The 18,127-nt window shown below is 40.4% G+C and overlaps 1 protein-coding gene across 3 annotated transcripts in view; it reads right to left on the bottom strand.

Moving 5' to 3' along the window:
* The window catches only part of LOC111872884 (vascular endothelial growth factor receptor 1), a 106,550-nt gene that overhangs the window by 19,658 nt on the left and 68,765 nt on the right, over positions 1–18,127 (bottom strand). The window contains exons 1-3 of one of the 3 annotated variants that reach the window (XM_033754878.1): positions 14,761–14,825; positions 4,346–4,458; positions 562–742 (exon numbers count right to left, since the gene is read on the bottom strand). In XM_033754878.1, coding sequence (XP_033610769.1) covers positions 562–742; positions 4,346–4,458; positions 14,761–14,818 — 352 coding nt within the window. In that variant the 5' untranslated portion in view covers positions 14,819–14,825. Of the gene's footprint in view, positions 1–561; positions 743–4,345; positions 4,459–14,760; positions 14,826–18,127 lie in introns of those variants that run through there. The other 2 variants (XM_033754879.1, XM_033754880.1) reach the window with 2 other exon arrangements.

Genomic DNA, 18,127 nt, shown 5'->3' with positions numbered 1-18,127 from the left:
CTTAACATAGTTAAACTTGAAAATACAAGTCTGTTCTCATAGCCCAACATTATCCTGAATAACTGTACAGTGATTCTGATCACCATCTTACTAAGGATTAAAAAGATTATGCAGACAAAATTGCATCAGTGTCACTAAGAATTTTTCAAAATGGAGAGGGAAACAGGCAGGTAATTTGCTTACAAAACTGCGTTCACTCTACTTAAGGCTAGCGTTACTGATCACCCAAAGGTATTCAGAACAAAAGAATGATTTTTTAACGGTATTAATTTTTGGTGCTACTATGTGGTATATTTCCTTCCATTTTTCAATTTGTACTTTTATTTTTTTAATGAAGAAGGAAGCAAATGTCTGGCTTCACACTCCATACTGATAATACCAATGCTGAAATATGTATGGTTTTGCTACTAAAATGTCAGCCTAGTTTTTTATTTTTATTTTTATTTTTTTTTTGGTTATTTGTAAGAAATATACAGTACATTGATACGACTGATGTGAAAACCTCAATTCTCACCCACCAACCTCAAATGAGAGTGATAAACATCGCTGACAGAGACTGACCTTTCACATAAATATATTTGCTGTGTACACCTTCCATCTGAAGTCTACATTCTGCAGTGTCATTGCTGACACAGTAATAATATCCTGTGTCAGCATATTGTACACCCTTTATGATCAATCTCGTCTTATACTTGTTCCCTGTTGTGTGAGAAAATTCCACGTCACTTTCTGCTTTATCTGTCTGAAAGAAAAGATCAGCTTTAGGTGGCTTTGTTAGTAAAAATATGAATTTCATACACTGTTATTCTGATATAAGACTTTCCTCAAGTGTGGAATTCCTTCAGAATCTACAACTTTGTGGGATAAGCTAGGAGCTGTATAGGAGTCAAATATGCTTCTTTAAAAGCAAGTGCAAGTGCAAGAACAAATATCCTCTAACTCTGTACATTAACCACACAATTTTCTGACTGTACAACACAAAGGCTTGCAGAACAGAGTGAACATATGTGTTGACAATTATGAGTATTTTGAGAATAGCTGGCTTTCCTTTGCTTTCAGTTGTTTTATATATATATGGGATCAACAACAAATTTCCCATTACTTTATATTTCATGTTAGCTTCAATATATTTCAGCATTTTAAGGAATGAAGACATCGTGAGTGTGACTGCCAGAAAAAGATAAAAGTATGAATATTTCTGTCTTCTGGGATGTAATGCCACATAGTCTGTTACAAGTCAACTGATATTTTGGAGGAACATGTCACCTCCATTTTAAGGGTCAAAGAATAAGCCAAACAAGAGCTCTATTTGCCACCTGCTTTCACGCTTGTTTCTTCCCAGATGACAGAACTCTTCATAAACTTCACTGTGAGGACCTTGAATCCTACATAATGATAAAACTTTGTTTGTTTAATTCTGGTCTGTCACACTAATATTATGGAAAAGTTAAATACGTGTAGTTCTGTCCATTGTGACTGGTTAAGAGTTTCTTATTTCAATTATTCATGCCCTTACATGTTTCGGTCTTCAGAGACCATCTTCAGAGGGACACCTTTACATCAATACTGTTAGAAGCCACCAATACAGTACATGTTCTAAAAGTTGAAATATATACATACAATATAAACAATATACAATTGATTGTAAAATCTAAAGTCTTTACAACTACAGCAGCTGTTCCAATACTTTAAAATACACGTATTTATAGTTAGTTTGTTAAGATTCTATTGGAATTCGTAAACCAGGCTGGTTCGTGTCATCCCTCATGTAAGGGCATGAATAATTGAAATAGGAAAAACTTAACCAGTCCCACTGGATGGAACTACTTAACTTTTTCATAATGATAAAACTGTTTTCATTAATTTTCCTATAACTTCTTTGCCCAGAACCTAAATCTGATATTAATAGACCTGTCCTTCTAAAAGAACCATCAAGATCATTAACAGCTTGAGATAATGTCTGATTATTTTTAAGAGTAAAGTATGCAGTTTCAGAGTACATGTCTTCCTCAAGGCTTCTATAAGCATTTCTTCTACTGTCCTGTTTTGTAATATGTGTACATATGGCAACCCTTGGAGGGAGGGAACTGTTTGAACTGAAGAAAAGCATCAGTTATTCTAGTCTACAATCAGTTTTCCTCAAAGTTACACAAGATTTTTCCTTTTTCTTTTATGAAATCACAAATTATTTCCAGTTGTCACAAAATGATGAAAATTATCATCTGTAATTTATACATCACAACAAATTAGAATTCACTGAATAAATTCACACAGTGAAATTCTGCTCGTTTTTAGACTTTTCCCACTCAAATGTATGTCACCATTATCATCTACAATCATCATTTATCTTTAAGTTACTTAACCACGCTGTCAATAGCCCTTGGCTATAATAATGTCAATAGATGGGGATGATTAATGATTAATGAATAAGAAATGGTGTGGAAGGAAGTGTCCATGACATAATTTAGACTGTGTTCCTGCATTTGCATGGAGAAACTGAGGAAAACGACAAGAAACTTCAATCAGGATAGCTGGTGTCTGGGACTGTATCAGAACCTGTGAACTACCAAATACAAAGCAGGAATGCTAAACACTGGACAATATCACCATTATTATTATTATACTATCATTACCCTCATGCATCAGTTTAATTATGCTTTTTCACACCTCAAGCTCCATGCTATAGAATTATGTACTTAATGCAAATTATTCTATTTTGGTTTTTTATTTTTGTTTTCTGTGTGCATTTTTTGTTTCTGTATAAAATGTTGGTGGTATGTAGTTGCTATACAACAGGGTCTTGAGCTTATCTGAACAAATAGAAAATATGAAGCCTTCACTTAAAAGCCCTTCAAACAAAAGACCACTTTTTCTGTGGAAATTAGGGGACAAGATAAATTATACAGATTGAAAAGGAAGGGACACAACACATCAGTTTAAGAATTACTGCTCTTCACTGAAATCTTGTAGCATATTCCAACATATTTATATCTATGTAGACTGGCTTTCAGGAAGTGTAGTTTCTCTTTATCCTCCTGTGACCAGCAGGAGTAGTCTGTGTTTTACCATTTAATAAACTTTCTGCACACAGCCTTCCATTCAAATATAGGTTTTATTATTAATAAAGATGGTGATATTTTCCTTAAAGGCACAAAACTTCATTATATGAAGACTGCAAGCTTGTAGCTGAAACATTTGTTATTTTCCTGAAATAAATATTCTAGACATGGCAAATTATTCCATTTGCTGAAATTTTACACAGTGTAAAGATTTCGCTGAATTTGGATATACACTCAACTCTCGATTATCTGGGGGCGGATTAACCGGTTTGTGGCTTAACAGGGGCTACCGGGGCTTTTCTGAGGCTTATATGTTGCTTAATATTCATTCACTTTGTTTCACATGCTGAGTTGTAACACTATTTTCGCACTAGTGTGAACCGAGCTCAGTATTTTTTGGTCCCGTTATGCTAACACAGTGTTCTAGGGTAGGGGTGAAAGAATGCAAGGATTTGTGGAAAGTTTCAAGGACAGATACACCGCCCCAGTTAGCCTCTTTGTACCGATCTTCAGGTGCGTTAGCAAAATGTCAGGGTGTAAAAGGAAGCGTGTTGTGTTAAGTATTCAACAGAAACTCGTGTGAGCCGGGATTCGAAATGTTAAGCAGTGACGAAACCGTAAGTTCAGTGGGGGTGCAGTCAGAAGAGCGGGAAGAAAGTGAGAATGAGGAAGAGGTGGACATTGCTGCTAGTAAGAAAATATCACATGGTGCTGCTCTTAATCATTTGGAATCCTTACTAGACTATCTTGAGAGTGAAGAGAACAGTTTATTAAGTGACAAGCTAATATTACGTAGGCTTCGTACGGATATCCTAAAAAAGGAAAATGCTGCGAAAAATTAAACGACAATATTAATTTTTTTAAGTGTTAAGTATGAATATTTGTAAAAAGTGTTGGATGTTGTTGAACACTCTGATTGAAATAACTAATTCATACTTCAGTGCAATGTAAAAAGAGTATTAAATAGCCTATGAGATGACATAAAAATGAGGTTGAATAAATTTAAATACAGGTATGCCTATAGTATTATGAAGGTACAGTATTACAGTACTACTTTTAATAAAATTTGTCTGAACCGCGTTTTCGATTAATCGTGATTTCCATCCCCACCATTACCCCGGATAATCGAGAGTTGAGTGTATTTAATTTAACGATTCAAATATATATTTTATGCATATCTGTCAAGCATATGCTATATTCGGGTAAAAGCAATTTTAATTAAATGCAATGAACTTGTATGCTAATTTGTGCCAGGCAATGATTTGATTTGAACAGGTTTAACAAACCATGCACTCATCACTGTAAACCCTGGGATAGCACCAGTGCACAGGGAATTCTTCCTTGCAGTCTAGTTCGATTGTTTCCCCTGCAGTTGTAATCTGTGTGTCATCTTCCCAGCCTGCATGTAAAGACACACACATCAATAGGAACAGTGTTATTATGGATTTCACAGGTTGACTTTTCAACATATTCAGAGAAATGATGTTTCATCTTCATTAACACTAGTAGTAATGAATATAATATTACATCACCACCTCTACACAAGCCGGAAGGTCACAGGATCGAATCCTGATGAGGTCATTGAAATTTTTTTCAATTTACCTAATCTTCCAGCTGCACTATGGCCCTGGGGTCGACTCAGCCTCTAACAGAGACGAGTACCAGGAATATTCTTGGAATATTCTTGGGGGTAAAGGGCAGCTGGCACATAAGGCTGACAACCTTGCCGCCATCTATGAGCTGATTGTCTAGAATCTATGTGTAGATAATGTGGGACCCTCAACATCTCACAATCCTATGGGCCTCCATGGCCTGTTACAGGGATACCTTTACTTTACTTTTACTTTTTTACATCTAAATACATGTAATTATCAGAGCACAGTCAAATTACAACATCAGGTGTTATTTACCATTTATATTAACTTCATTGGTGAACAAGCACACATTAGGTGCACTTTTCATCGTTTTTCTCTTTGCGAAGAAAAATTACTTATTATTTCTCTACTTGCGAGTGTACATCACATATTCACTTTGCCAGTAACTCTTTCATGTTTAAGATATTTGGTGGGTGGTCTAAAATACCAAACTCGACAGTTATGCCTATTTATAATCTGTGACATTGAAGGTGTTGCTTCATCAGAAAACACGATTTCTCTCAAAGTTCATCATCAGACTCATTTTTGAGAAATCTGATAAAGCTCCTTTTAAGACACATGTAAAGTAGGGATTATACTAGAATGATACAAACCAAAATTGCACTCGCCCAATAAATCTTAATGTATCCTTTAATACCAAATTTCCATTGGCATATTTAAGGGGGAGCGACCGGGGCAGTCACCCCGGAGCCTCCGCAAACTAGAAACAGAATCAACAGATTTTATTGAGATATCTGCTTCTCTAGGATCACGAAGTTTGTATTTCTGTTTATTGTAAGAAATAATAGAAAGAAATCAATTATGATGGCCTGAATTTGTATTACTGATATGAGTCTCAATATTCTGATTCCCCTGAGGCCCTCACAACTGTAAAAACGTCCCTGAAAAATTAATCGAAATGCTTTCAGTAGTTTCAGAGATGAAAACACGCAAAGAGAGGAACACAATCGATCTTATATGAATTATCTTCTTTCGGTGCATACAAGGAATGCATTACATATCAAATAAAGACATTTCAAAACTCCCAGTCCCTTAAAAGGGTCACAGATTAATACAGTTTAAAACAGATATTGAAACTGTAAAGCAATTATACTATAAACATGCTCATACATATTATCATAACTCAATTCAAAAATATCGAGGAAATTTTGAATAGGACCTAAATGGAACAAATCAATTGACTTATTGCTGATGCAGCAGTATAAATGGAGTGGCAGAACACGGAAAATGTAATGAAATAAAATAGAAACATTTATACAAATAACAGAAAAGTGAGTGGCAAAAAGTAAAATCATCGGTTGTAAAGAGACTGCAGACAAGACGGAGGGCAGCTGTTGGTCAAAGACAACCCCTCAATGTACGGGCTTGGGACCTTATGATATATGGCACATAAACTTAAAGGCTTGATACACATAAATACGGCTTTGCTTTCTAAAGAGTTAAGGTGAAGGAAAAATACTTTCTAAATATTTTACTCTTTTCCGATTACCAAATTATTACCCGGAAAGGGAAGATCAACAGAAAATCATCATAAATCAACAATATCTTGGTGGCTAATTTGATGTGAAATGGCACATATAGGATAATACCCTTTACTGCACAATATGTTTACCTTCCATTAGGTTAAGTTGCAGAATAAGTTTCACGTTTTGACTACTTGAGCTGTGACATTTCTCTTACAGCTGACCGTGAGAAACTAAAATAAATTGGTACCGTATCAAGGATCTTGTGGAACGGTAAAAACAACAAACTAGGAAGAGACGTAGCTCAAATTTTGTGAAGTGATGGTAGCTTTCGCTGTTTTATACTGAAATGAAACTTTTATTGGGATGAACAAAAGTGTTAATGCAAGCAGACGAAATAACACATTTTATGAAGTGTCAAAGTTTGTGCCAGATTAGAGAGAATTAAAAGTGAAGATGGGGGCAATAATTTCCTCCGAAACGGCACCTAACTTCCAGACCGTACAGCATCACATCCATGAACGGAACCTCAATTGCCGTGGGGCCGCGCCATAGCTCAAGCGGTTCCCACCGCGGCGACCCGGGTTCGATTCCGGGCCTGGTCAAGTGGGATTTGTGGTGGACAAAGAGCACCTGGGGTAGGTTTTCTCCGAGTACTTCGGTTTCCCCTGCCAATCTTCATTCCACCAATTGCTCCACAATCACCCTCACCTATCATCTGGGGCTGGTACAATAGGCCAGAAGTGGCAGCAGTACAAGAGACTTACATTGCCGCGAGAACATAAAATATGAAAATGGATGTATGGAAGGAACCAAACATGCAGTCAGTAAACAAAAGAATAGTGGTTGCAAAGGCAGACTCAGCAACAGAATAGAGAGCTGGGCTATAGGAAGTCTATGGGAAGATGACATTGAAGTCTAAGCAGGCTCGAATATAATCCGTTAAGGGCTGAAGAAGAAGAGTATGATATTTAGCTGTTAGGAAAACGCCCAAACTCACAAATCCCTGCCTAGATTTGAGACCACGATCACGTGACTGATAAGATTTGTCAAAAGCAGTGAGCTACCGAGCATGACTAGTATGTTGATTGCTATGCATAATCTAAATGACTCCTGTCCCTTATTAGCACAACCAATTTTTACCTTTAACAGTTACGGTCTTGTTTCTGTGGGGCGCCCTCTCTGACGAGAGGACGGGTCTGCCTTTTGTATGTGCTGCTGGCCCTTGCCAGTGCAGTCTTATTCGGGTCCGAGTCCCTTGGGACTCGAGACCATATTTTACTGTCTCAGATTTGAGACTTCCCCTTTTGTCGCCTCCTACGACTCGCAGGGTCACGGTGGAGGTATTCGACCCCGCCTTCGCACGGGGTCTGACTACAAACGACTTTCATTGTCCCCTATGGACCTTCGACACGGACCCCACAGAAAACACTTATTATTGTAGACGATTACAGTTCTGTTGCTTAGCACTGGGCATGGCGTGGACCACACTGAAAACAAGTCACGTGATAGCTATATTACCAATTATTGGCGCTCTGATTATTGCCTAGCAACGAGCTATAAACATTCGTCCTAGTGTTGCGTGACCTACAAACGTGCTGTTTACCAAGAATCTGTCTTCGCGGGAACTTGTTTACCAACCTGTTGCCTAGCAATGGGTGTACATATAACACTATCATCTAATAAATTCTGAGTAACTTACGGGTATTTATTTTCAGTTTGACTTCTCAAAACAGGAAAGTGTGTTACAGTCGGGGCATAAAATTCGCAAAATTACGATATATTATATTTGTCCTGAATGCAGAACTCTTACAGAAAACTACTATATTTTGGAATTTATAAATGTCTATGCGTAACAAAATTCCATATGATGGTGGTTACACTGGCAAGGAGTGTGATTTCCGCACTGCTTCACGCCCGCCAGCGGGAAAGCCTGCAATCATACGTCATATTTCCTTTCCGGGAAAGACACAACACTCCTTGCCATGACTTGACACATCCGCTCAAACATAGCTCTGTATGGGAAATTAATTCTTACTCGTACAAATCAGTTACGTATCGTACAATAATTTCAGTTTTTAATATTTGATCTTATTAATTTAATTTCCTTATGCCTTACGCTGTGGAACAGAAATATATCTTGCTCTTGCCGAGAATCGAAGCCCATAGCCCGTTTCTATACCGACTCAAGTATCCCGGCTCCCACCTGTGGTAGTAGATTTTCGGAAACTACATATTTATTACCATTTCGTGAAATATTAAAGGAAATGGCGTCTGGGGAAGACAGCATCTGTCTCTCGGCTGTATGGCGACACCTGACAGAACATATCAGGCGGACTAGTGCAATTGTGCATAGGCTAAGGAGATATCTGACGAAGCTATCAGCAGTTGGAATATACAGAATCGAATGGTAGGAAAACAAATGAATAATGAATTTGAATGAGTCTGGTATGAAGTTATCGTGCTCCAGCATTTGGCTAGAGGGACCGAGAAGAACCAAGAAGACCTCAGTGAGGATAACCGGTGTCCCGGCCGAGATTCGAGCTGAGAATGTCCCAAATACAAGTCTAGAACTTTATAGCTACACCAACCCGTTTGGTCGAAGTTCTGTACGGAGACAGATCAGAACCATACCTTGAACTATACAAACGAACATTGTAAGTTAAAGCGATTACGAACATGGTAAACGCGCTATAATTGAGGCTAAGAGTATTTAAGAAATAATATGGGTCCAAACGGATATGTAAAAGTCGTCAAATGGACCAAAAACGAATGTAAAGTTTAAACTGTAGGTCTACTGATGAAAGTTATAAACAAAAATATGTAAATACCCATTAGTTCTAAAACAAAAAACAAACTCCGTGGCATGTAGTCCGCAAATGAACTATACCGACAGAGCGGTCGGCGAAGTTAGTGCCCAGTTCTGGGGATAGAGGGTGTCACGTGGTCAACGCAACGAATCCCCACGGCCGTTAATTTCGGTTTTCTAGACCGGAACCGCTCTTTCCTTGAAATAACTCCTCAATTATCCTCACGAGGCTGAGTGAACCCCGTTCCAGACCCACTATTTCTCAGAAAATCTGGTAGCGCCGAGAATCCAACCCGGGACCTCTGCATATGTAGCCAGGAACTCTGACCTGTAGACCACAGTGGCGACATTAATTTGCAAACTGAAGCAACAACCTCTCGTTTATATTCCAGGTTTATGCTATTTGCTATGAAGGTAAGGTGAAGTCGTCCCTGTCCTTAACTAATTTAGCACTATGTCATGACGACGTGTGGCGGAGTGGATGTATAGGTCCACGTATTCTTGACCTCGGAACTACTTGGAGGTGAGTGGATAGCCTCACGCCCCGGCTGCTGCTGCCCCTCCTGGGAAAGAACCCCTGTTACTCATTGGATATCAAGCTGGGTGGGCCCCAGAGCCGGTCTGAACTACATGGAGAGGAGAAAAATCTTGCCTTTATCGGGATTCGAACTCCAACTCCTCGGGCCTCCAGCCCGTAGCCAGTTACTATAATGTTATATGCTGTGTACTGACTATACTATACTAAAATATACAATATGGTTCTGAAGGCGGTGACTAAAGATTGCTGTCTTCTCAGATTTAACGCCATGTAATCTGCTGGAATGTTTTCAGCGTTTAGGAGGGATCTACTTCCTTTATTCTGTGGCTAGAAGCGCGAAGACTAATGAAGCTGATTAAGTTCCGCCAAAACACACAGCGGACGCAACCCAGAAGACAGCAATCTTCATGTTCAGATAGCTGATTCAGATTTGCTCTTTGACCACGGAATCAACCGTACTGAATTCAAGGTCACGGTTATAAAGGGCTCCTAACAAAGTTTTATCAGATATTAGTACACCAGGCAGTTTGCAGTCTACACAGCATATAAAGAAAGATTTTGTGCTTGGGACGAAGGACAGAGCAATGAAATAGATTTCATCATTCACACTTTCGTACTGTCACGAGTTTATAGTTCCGTGGCCAATAATAACGGGTTTTGGATTGGATGACTGGATTTATTGATACCTTCTTTCACAATCACTTGTAATCACAATTAATTACAACAGCTCACAATAAATGGCTGTCTAAGACTCCCTCAACCAACCCCAGTCACAATAAAGATAGACCAAAAACAACTGGAGAATGTGAAATGTTTTAAATATTTGGGTAGCTTGTTAACAGATGATGGAAGGTGTACGTGTGAAATTAAATCTAGGATTGCCATGGCAAAAGCTGCATTTAGCAAGAAGAGGAATATTTTTACCAGCAAATTGGACTTAAATTTGAGAAAGAAACTAGTGAAATGCTACATTTGGAGCATTGCTTTGTATGGGGCTGAAACTTGGACACTTAGGGCAGTAGATCAGAAACACCTGGAAAGCTTCGAAATGTGGTGTTGGAGAAGGATGGAGAAGATCAGTTGGACCGATTATGTGAGAAATGAAGAAGTGTTATTTAGAGTCAGTGAGCAGAGGAATATCGTACACGAAATAAGAAAACGGAAGGCTAATTGGATTGGTCATATCTTACGTGGTAACTGCCTTCTAAAAGAAGTTATTGAAGGAAAGATAGAGGGGCGGATAGAAGTCACCATAAGACGAGGAAGAAGTCGTAAGAAGATGCTGGATGACCTTGGGGACAGAAGAGGATATTTTCATTTGAAGGAGAAAGCTCTAGATCGCATCAAATGGAGGAACTGTTTTGGAAGAGACTGTGGATCTGTCGTCTTGACAGATTACTGATGAATGAAGACTCCCTTCATTCTGCCTGGACTGTGACTGCCTTCTGTTCTAGTGTTCTCTTCACAGACTGACTTGGTCGAGAGTTACTTTACGAGAGACTTCTGATTGACTAATGACTTAGTTCTTCGTCCTCCTTTCTACTGCGAATGACTTCTCATGTACGACTCGGTCAACGTCAAAGTCACATTGGGCCTGACGGTCGGTCAGTCAGTCAGTAAGTTTTGGCGTCGAGCCCCATCTGGGGCTCATAACCAAATATTTATTGCTGTTTGACAGTTACGGTCTTGTTTTCTTGGGGCGCCCTCTCTGACGAGAGGATGGGTCTGTATTTTGTATATGCTGCTGGCCCTTGCCAGCGCAGTCTTTTTCAGGTCCGAGTCCCTTGGGATTCATGACCATATTTTACTGTCTCAGAACTGAGATTTCCCTTTTCGTCTCCTGCTACGACTCTCAGGGTCACGGTGGAGGTATTCGACCCCGCCTCCACACGGCCTCAGTGCGTTCTTATAATCGTTTATATAGCCTAGCGGTATCCATGGAAAATGTCTGCTGCTTGCTATTAGCAACCCAGCGATGGTTTATGAGCAAGAATCCTATCACCGCGGGAACGTGCCAGCCAATCCGTTTCCTAGAAACGACCTACATATCACAGTATATTTAACGTCTGAGGTTCCTAGAGCCATGGTTATGAAGGGTCTATTTTCTGGGATATCAAGCCGTTTAGTTTTGGGAAGTCAAACGACAATATGAGGAACACATTGTTTCCACTTTCAAGGTCGAAGAGCAAACCAAGCAGAAATCCAGCATGGAGGATGGCGCAAGTACAGCCATGCTGAAGATGGAGGAGATATGTTCCTCCGAAACGATGGATGGCTTTAACTGGACTTCATATCCACCGCTGTGAGAAACTCAAATCCAATTACACACTTCTTCTGCACAGCCATCTGGCTGCGCATGTGCAAGCACGACCTGCATCAATGCTTGAAACGTCATGATTGTTTCTTTCTCCCCCCCCCTTCCTTTCCGATTTATGTTTCATATAAATCCTAAAATTTCTACAAATGATATGGTAGCCAGAACCCTCAACATTACCAAGGCAAAAGTTCGCCATCGGACATGACCCTAAGCTAGAGATCTAGTGTACATCCTCACAACCAGGGGGTGACAACTGGGATAGTAGATTATGGAAATCTGCGCATACTACTTCCGCCATCTCTACGCAGCTGTAAGCGCTCATAACCTCTTCCGCACTTAGCATGTCTAGCTTATTACAGGCTGTTCGATGTAACACATGAATGAATGTATGAGGGGTTGAAGGGCACGAACTAAGGGACTGCTTTTCGAATGTTGCTCTCAGTATGGATTGTATCCGCCCGCGTTTTTCTGTGGCCTGCAACGAATCAGGCCTCTGATGTCTAAAAGGTTACACTGTGTCATAAGTTAATTCTGAAATGTAGTACTATAATTCGTGATGTCTGAGGACAAGACTCTTTTATGCTTTAACTTACGCTTTCAATATCGCAGACTATAGATTCGAATTTTAGGGTGATGAATGATGAATTGGAAAGGGTTTGAAAGGAAACGGCAGTGCCGTAATTAAGGTAATAACCTGGAATTTGCCTGGTGGGAATGAATAAAACAGTGAAACACCTGGCAGAATAGCCGGTGCCTCGGCTGAGATTCAAACCGAGTGCCTGCCGAACACAAGTCTATAGCTTTACCACTAGACCAACCTGTTCGGTCAACACGTTTATTCATTATATATCAATCAATTAATCAATCAATCAATCAATCAATCAATCAATCAATGGTCAGTACTCAGAATATTTCCCAAATTTGAAAGATTACCCGCTCTTTGAGGCGGACACGCGGTAGCGTAGCTGGTTCAGGCACTGTGCTACAAGGCAGAAGTTCGCAGTTTCGATTCCCGATAACGTCATTGGATTTTTCCGTTGACCTAATCCTTCTAGCTGAATTATGGCCCTGGAGCCTACTCAGCCTCTAACAGAAATGATTACCAGGCATCTTCCTAAGGGTAAAAGGCGGCCGGCGCGTAAGGCTGATAACCTCATCTCTATCTATGAGCCGATTATCTAGAAAATTTGGGAGCCTCGAAGTCTCACAACTCATATGGTCCTCCATGGCCTGTTAGATACGTTTGTCGTTTGTACCCGCTCTTCGAACTTCAACTGTTATTCCAGTGTTTAATTTTCCAGTTTCTCTGCCGAGAGCAGACTTCGGGATAAATGTTTATCTCGTTTGGAATTTCGTATCATAAAATTTTAAAGCCACTAGACCTCATATTACATGCAAAATAGTCCTCAGCCATGAAATCACTTTAGTAATTGGTAAATGATTTATAAGTCACGCGAAGTAGTGCGAATCTTATCTGAATGTGTCCATCCGCTAACAAGACAACCTTCAGCACAAGAAAGAGAAATACAAACGTGTAAAACAGATGAGTACGCGGAGGTCAGAGTGACAGGAACCGTGCGAGCATGGTGGTACCATTCAGCATGGTAATAATTTTGGACTTTCAGGTTCCTGTGCTGTTCTCTCCATATCACATAGGAAACAAATTCTGACAGCATTCTCCCAGGTTCACTCGATACAGTTAAGAAAATCCTTTTGAGGTACAATCACTGAAACTCTTGCTTCGATTTCAGGATTCAAATTTTAATGTCGAGCATACACAGGAATTAGGCCTATTTCACCCTAAGAACTTATTTATTTATATATTAATGACTCTAAATATTTTAGACGATTTGACGCAAAACCTTATGATGGTTAATGAATAATATATTTGAAAGTATGGGAAGGACTGTAGAAATACACGAAGAACTTCAATCAGGATTGTCAGCTTGCTGTCATTTGAATCCGGAATCTTCCAAATCAAAAAATGGAGAGCTACACATTCGACCGTGATATTTGGTTATAAGAAATGAAACCATTTACGTGTATAAAAAAACAATTATAATTATACGTATTTTTTTTTTCAAAATTTAAATATATGGGAAAAGCAACAGAAAGAATTGACGTTAATGACACAATGAGAGAAACAGTGATTTCTATAATTGGCTAGTAAACATTTCACTCAAAACTTACCATCATTTATACATTAAAAAATAATGTAAATGAAAAATAATTTTATTGTTTTGTTTTATATGGACGACATGAAAATTCGTATTATTTAAGTGAATAGCATTATGTCACGAATCCTTAACAACTTTACGAAGGACCAAATGTGCATGATACGACATGAAGAGACTTCTCACGCTGGGCCCAGCATATAGCTAGGATGAGGAAAGAAGAAACGCACACCGAATTTTGTTCAATTTGTTCCGCTAGCGTTAAATACAGAATCAAATATTTGAAGGAACACTGGCTTTCTTTTATTTTCTAAGCTGTTAACTAAATTTTGAACACAGTTTGACAGATCTAATCGCCTTGTAATTCGGTGTAAAGTAAAGTAAAGCTATCCCTGCAACAGGCCATGAAGGCCCATAAGGTTGTGAGACGTTGAGGGTCCCACATTATCTAGACAATCGGCTCAAAGATGGCGGTAAGGTTGTCAGCCTTACGCGCCCGCCGCCCTTTATCCCTCAGGAAAATTATGTAATTAATTCCTGGTACTCATTTCTGTTAGAGGCTAAATCGATCCCAGGGCCATAGTGCGGCTGGAAGGATTAGGTCAATTGAAAAAATCCAATAACCTCATCGGGACTTGAACTCGCATAGTGCCTCAACCAACTATGCTACCGCGTGCCCCCCCCCCCTTGTAATTCGGTGAGCAATACATAAAGTGCAAACTTCGAATGCAGATGTTTAACGTACCTGTAGAAACGGCCAAACAGAGCGCAAAGGAAAGGAAGCACACTCCACGACACGCCATGCCGTCGTCAAAAGGAAATAATTTTTCAGTGTGAGATAAGGTTCCCTCCTATAAGGCAGGTCTATCGTTGTGCCAAGGAAGGGGGAGAGGAAATTCGTACAGCGTACTGTATCTTGGAAACGATACGAGAAGTTAGAATGAGTCTTACAGATATGGAAACCGCAAAAACTGCGCGTGACGCAATAAACTTCGAGACTGAAGGATTTAAGAGGGACTTCATGAGCTTCCTCTTCGCCACTGCAAGCAGACCGATTCTGGAGACCACATGCAAAGCGGAACTAGCCACGAAATTCCACCTAGCGCCAGTGTTAAAGATGAATTTTCATCCCTTTGCCAACTATATGTTTTATTCCCTAACTAGCTTAGGGTGGACTCTAGCGGTCAGAGTTCCTGGCTACAGATCCAGAGGTCCCGGGTTCCATTCCCGGCGCTACCAGTTTTTCTGAGAAGTAGTGGGTCTGGAATGAGGTCCACTCAGCCTCGTGAGGATAATTTAGGAGCTATTTCAAGGAAAGAGCGGCTTTGGTCTAGAAAACCAAGATTAACGGCCGTGGGGATCCGTTACGCAGACCACGTGACACCCTCTATCCGCTAAAGTTGGCACTAACTTCGCCGACAAGCGGCGGTCGCTCGGTCGGTATAGTTCACTTGCGGACTACAGGCCACTGAGTTGTTCTTAACTAGCTTAGGGTGAATATCCTGAACAATGAGGCAGCTGGTTCCTCTGAAACGTCAGGATATTTCTACCAGACTATATTGTGTCATATTCCAGAATGCAGTAATCTTCACATTCATCGCGGTGAGAACCTCAGATCTTACAAGTTGTAAGTTACTTGAAAGCGTTTCAAAATGTCTTGAAAGAAATAAAATGGAATTGATGTTTAAGATCAATTAGGCAAATGGCACATTTTGTAAAGGTGTCATTATTCGGTTCAAGACCTGTTATATCATGATTAACATTATGGTGTAGAGTCCTGCTTCGGAAACTAATGACTGTTTTGTTGAGCAAAAATTTCCCTCCATTTTTGGGTCTAGGAAATTCAATAACATTTTCACGAGAGCTCGCCATTAGACCTTATCTAGAGCCACTTTAATCCACTTTACTTTCTCAACACTTCCGATAAATCTCTTAGAAATCCACTATTTGTGAGACTGAGGAGCAACTACAAGGGTAACAGCAAGATAGGTTTTTGATATACAGATTATGGAAATGTGACGTGGATGAAACTGGCCCACGACTATGCCAATCGCGGGATTTTTGGACTTTTAGGTTCTTCTTTAAGATTAATTTCATGCTACCTAACATTGCACGGGGCAATTCTCAAAACAATGCCCGGAGGCTATAATTGTTTTGTGACGGCAATGTCAATTTTTTTTATTATTTTGCCCGTTCTCAATTTCCAGTAATGGACCGCTCTGTACTAATTCTTTGGCTTACAAGTGCCTGCAACTGTTCCGTGTGCCACATCTGTTCAAATTCCGTAAAATTCCTCGAATTTGATTTATTCAAAATCCTTTTACTTAGTGTATGTAAAAAGCAAGAGGTGCCTCTGTGGTCTGCATCCCACATTAAATTATCGGCCATCGCATCATCTTCCCGGCCGGCAATTCCTATAACAACATACGGAATCCCGTATTCCCCATACAAAAAGAAACAAACACCGTGCCTTTAGTCCGCAAGCTAACTATACCGACCGAGTGACCGCCGCTTGTCGGTGAAGTTAGTGCCCCTATTCCCCATAGCCGAGAATAAAAGGTAGCACAGCGCCATCTACTTCTTTCTAGCAACAATTTCAACTTAAAATGGGAAATACAAATAGTGAGGATGGTCTGCATTGCAACACCATCTCTTGACGGCAGGGCATACTACGTAATCAACCGGCATAGTGACGATGAGCCGTGGTAACTGGGAAATTCATTGACATGAGGACGAGTTTCGTGTAAACAACTTTTCTGTATAATGAAATGAAATGATGTGGTACTCAATGACCGCGCCACAGCTTAGGCGGTTAGTCGCTGGCTACCCACCGCGGCGGCCCGGGTTCGACCCCGACTCTGGTCATGTGGGATTTGTGATGGACAAATTGGCCGGCTTTCTCCAAGTACTTCGGTTTCCCCTACCAGTCTTCATCCCACGAATTGCTCCACACTCACCATCATCTATCATCTGGGGCTGGTACAACAGGCCAGAAGTGGCCGCGGTACCAAATGGACTTAGTCGCCCCCCGATAAGAATAATAATCCGTCACCACTTGGATATGGGAGCCGGTATAGCGACTGGCTACGGGCTGGACCATAGAGAGGTCGGAGTTCGAGTCCCGGTAGGTTCAAGAATTTTCTCTTCCCCATGTCGTCCAGATTGGCTCTGGGGCCCGCCCAGCCTCCTATCCAACGGGTACCGGGGGTTCTCCCCCCGGGGTTAAATCGGCAGGGGCGTGAATCTGTTCACTCACCTCCAGTTAATGCCGACGTCAAGAAAATTTGGATCTATACATCCACTCCCTCATACACCTTCATGGCGTAGTGCTTAATTAGTTAAGCACAGGGACAGCTTTACGTTGTTACATTCCCCACTTGAATATAAACCAAGAGCGTTACAGCAGTTTGCTTGGTCGTAAGCAGAGCTATATTCTAAGTATTCCTTAATCTATAAAGCTGTAACGGAAAAAAGTTACGCGTGGAAACAGTATAAAGATATCTTGTTACTCTTAACACATACTTCAGAATTCTACAGCCAAGAACCAGCAGCCGGGCAGATTGTAGAACCATGTCAATCGCGAGGTTAACTCCAGAACGCCTTGATAGATCGGCAACTTCTTCAACGTCTCTGCGTGGCGGGTCAGTCTATATTGCCATGATTCATAAAACTTACTCAGCAGACAAATGCCGGGTAAGGGATGAAGCCCCAACTTAAGTACCGGGAGTGTAATAATGTGTTATCGCACATCTCAGGAAGCAATTATATGAATATGAAGCAATTGCGGAAAGATAATTAGCAGGGGAAAACCTAGGCAATTCAGAGACAGAGCTGCTACAGTGTCACTTCATCCATCATGGATCTCACAAGAAGTGACCCGGAATTAACCACGGCCTTCCACGGTGAGAAGCCCATGTCTTAGGATCTACTGCAGCGGAAACAAATGTGAAATCACGGAGCTCGTAACGTACAGCAAGCATCAAAAACATGACTGGCGTAATATACAACGTTAAACAATATTGCAGGCCTACACATTAATATTCGTTTGGCCCTAAATATTTCTAAAAAATAAGTACAATTGTCCCTTTGCTTAATTAATTAAGACATGAAGA

This window comes from Cryptotermes secundus, unplaced genomic scaffold (genome assembly GCF_002891405.2).
Source record: "Cryptotermes secundus unplaced genomic scaffold, Csec_1.0 scaffold371, whole genome shotgun sequence".
Taxonomy (NCBI): Eukaryota; Metazoa; Arthropoda; class Insecta; order Blattodea; family Kalotermitidae; genus Cryptotermes; species Cryptotermes secundus.
The sequence above is the reverse complement of the archived record's forward strand: the minus strand, read 5'-3'. Positions and strand labels throughout refer to the sequence as shown.